This window comes from Emiliania huxleyi (genome assembly GCF_000372725.1).
Source record: "Emiliania huxleyi CCMP1516 unplaced genomic scaffold EMIHUscaffold_230, whole genome shotgun sequence".
In the NCBI taxonomy this organism is placed as follows: domain Eukaryota; phylum Haptophyta; order Isochrysidales; family Noelaerhabdaceae; genus Emiliania; species Emiliania huxleyi.
Genome location: NW_005200332.1, coordinates 128,831 through 131,375, shown reverse-complemented (window position 1 = coordinate 131,375; position 2,545 = coordinate 128,831). Strand labels below are relative to the sequence as shown.

The 2,545-nt window shown below is 59.7% G+C and overlaps 2 protein-coding genes across 2 annotated transcripts in view; both read left to right on the top strand.

The window, feature by feature from the left end:
• Positions 1-199, top strand: part of EMIHUDRAFT_443269 (hypothetical protein) — a 2,049-nt gene extending 1,850 nt beyond the window's left edge. The window contains exon 8 of the mRNA XM_005779401.1: positions 1-199. The gene's annotated coding sequence lies outside the window, so the exon portion shown is untranslated.
• Positions 200-477: 278 nt separating this feature from the next.
• On the top strand, positions 478-1,614 carry EMIHUDRAFT_443263 (hypothetical protein). Its single transcript, XM_005779400.1, has one exon. The coding sequence runs from the start codon at positions 781-783 to the stop codon at positions 1,000-1,002; it is 222 nt and encodes a 73-aa protein (XP_005779457.1). The 5' UTR covers positions 478-780; the 3' UTR covers positions 1,003-1,614.
• Positions 1,615-2,545: the final 931 nt, after the last annotated feature.

Sequence of the window (2,545 nt, the reverse complement as noted above, 5' to 3'; positions counted from 1 at the left end):
GGGCCCCGGCGGGGGCGTCCCGGTCCCGTGCACCGAGGCGGGGCGGCGGGGTGTGGTGCGGCGAGGTCGGTGTGCCGTCCGCCCCGGTCCCGGAGCCCGTCTCCCGGCTCCACGGGGCCCAAGTCGCTTCGTTTCGGGTGTGTTTGGCTTTGTTTGCAGTCGGTGTGCGCGTTTCCTAGTCAAAACGTCGCGTTCGGTTCGCATTTGCATCCCCAGTCCCATTCCATTCGGCTTCGGGGCGAATCGGTATGACTGGGACCGCAGTTTCCCCAGTGTGTCCGCGCCTCGGCTCGTAATGGTCTCACCCAATCAAAGCGGCGCCCTCCGGCGTACCACTTAGAGGAATACGCATTTCTGCGGCGAATACAAACGCGAGTACGCGCACCGGCGCGGACACACTGGGGCTTGTCTGGCGGTGCTGCCCGCGCGGTCGGTACCGCCCTCTCGGCCACCCAAGCAGGTGGATAGGTGAGGAGACGCGCAGAACGGCGGCCGCGAGGCAGCCGGCGCGGTGCTCCCTCGGCGCGGTTCGCCGGAGCAGACTTTTGCTTACGGTTTGAGCCGCGGCCCGGTAGGTTGACTGAGCGGCTGGTGCGTGTGAGGCGGTGCTGGGCGGGGTTGGGTCGCCACTGCGCGATCCGGCCCCAGTCTCGGTTACGTAGACGCCTGGTCAGCACGTGCCGCCGCGGGGACTCACCCTCCCCCGACGCAAAAGCTCCCTCGCTGTGCCCCTCCGGACTGGATGGGGCCGCCTGGGCAGCGGCTGTGTGTGAGAAGCAGATGGTTTCCCGATGGGCAGACGCCTCGTGCGCCTCACCCCGCAGCGCGGCTGGCTCGCAGCTCGGAGGTTTCCTCTGGGCGCGGGTCGGCTGGCTGCACTGTCGGTGGCGGTGGCGCCTCGACTGGCCCCGCGTAACAAGGCCCTGGCAGGCTCAGCGGTGCAGCCCTCCCCTTTCGGAGCGGCTCCCGCCCTGCTGTGGAGCTGCGGCGTGTCGGTTGTGATGCGCTTCTAGCCACCGAGCGGTCGTGCGAATCCTTGAGTGGAGGCGCGATGCGCGGCGCCCCGCGAGGCCGCCCGTACTGGGCCGGCCCGCGGCTTGGCGCCGCGCGAGGGCTGCGGCTCTGACTAGAGCCGCGCTCCGTAACATGATTACGACACGTGTCCTTGGCTTTGTTGGCCTTGGAGTGAGCACTGTCGGTCAGACTCTGGGCGGCCGCGCGCGGTGGTCTCTTGTCCCCTCCGGAGACGGAGGGCTCTGACTCGGACCGCGCGCGCTGGCCTGCCCCTGTCTGGTCCGGGACTTCCGTTGTGGGAGGGGTCTGGTCTCCGACTGGGCTCCCTCCCCGCGGGTTGTCTGCGGGCTACCTGGTTGATCCTGCCAGTAGTCATATGCTTGTCTCAAAGATTAAGCCATGCATGTCTAAGTATAAGCGACTATACTGTGAAACTGCGAATGGCTCATTAAATCAGTTATGGTTTATTTGATGGTACCTTGCTACTTGGATAACCGTAGTAATTCTAGAGCTAATACATGCAGGAGTTCCCGACTCACGGAGGGATGTATTTATTAGATAAGAAACCAAACCGGTCTCCGGTTGCGTGCTGAGTCATAATAACTGCTCGAATCGCACGGCTCTACGCCGGCGATGGTTCATTCAAATTTCTGCCCTATCAGCTTTCGATGGTAGGATAGAGGCCTACCATGGCGTTAACGGGTAACGGAGAATTAGGGTTCGATTCCGGAGAGGGAGCCTGAGAAATGGCTACCACATCCAAGGAAGGCAGCAGGCGCGTAAATTGCCCGAATCCTGACACAGGGAGGTAGTGACAAGAAATAACAATACAGGGCTATTTTAGTCTTGTAATTGGAATGAGTACAATTTACATCTCTTCACGAGGATCAATTGGAGGGCAAGTCTGGTGCCAGCAGCCGCGGTAATTCCAGCTCCAATAGCGTATATTAAAGTTGTTGCAGTTAAAACGCTCGTAGTCGGATTTCGGGGCGGGCCGACCGGTCTGCCGATGGGTATGCACTGGCCGGCGCGTCCTTCCACCCGGAGACCGCGCCTACTCTTAACTGAGCGGGCGCGGGAGACGGGTCTTTTACTTTGAAAAAATCAGAGTGTTTCAAGCAGGCAGTCGCTCTTGCATGGATTAGCATGGGATAATGAAATAGGACTCTGGTGCTATTTTGTTGGTTTCGAACACCGGAGTAATGATTAACAGGGACAGTCAGGGGCACTCGTATTCCGCCGAGAGAGGTGAAATTCTCAGACCAGCGGAAGACGAACCACTGCGAAAGCATTTGCCAGGGATGTTTTCACTGATCAAGAACGAAAGTTAGGGGATCGAAGACGATCAGATACCGTCGTAGTCTTAACCATAAACCATGCCGACTAGGGATTGGAGGATGTTCCATTTGTGACTCCTTCAGCACCTTTCGGGAAACTAAAGTCTTTGGGTTCCGGGGGGAGTATGGTCGCAAGGCTGAAACTTAAAGGAATTGACGGAAGGGCACCACCAGGAGTGGAGCCTGCGGCTTAA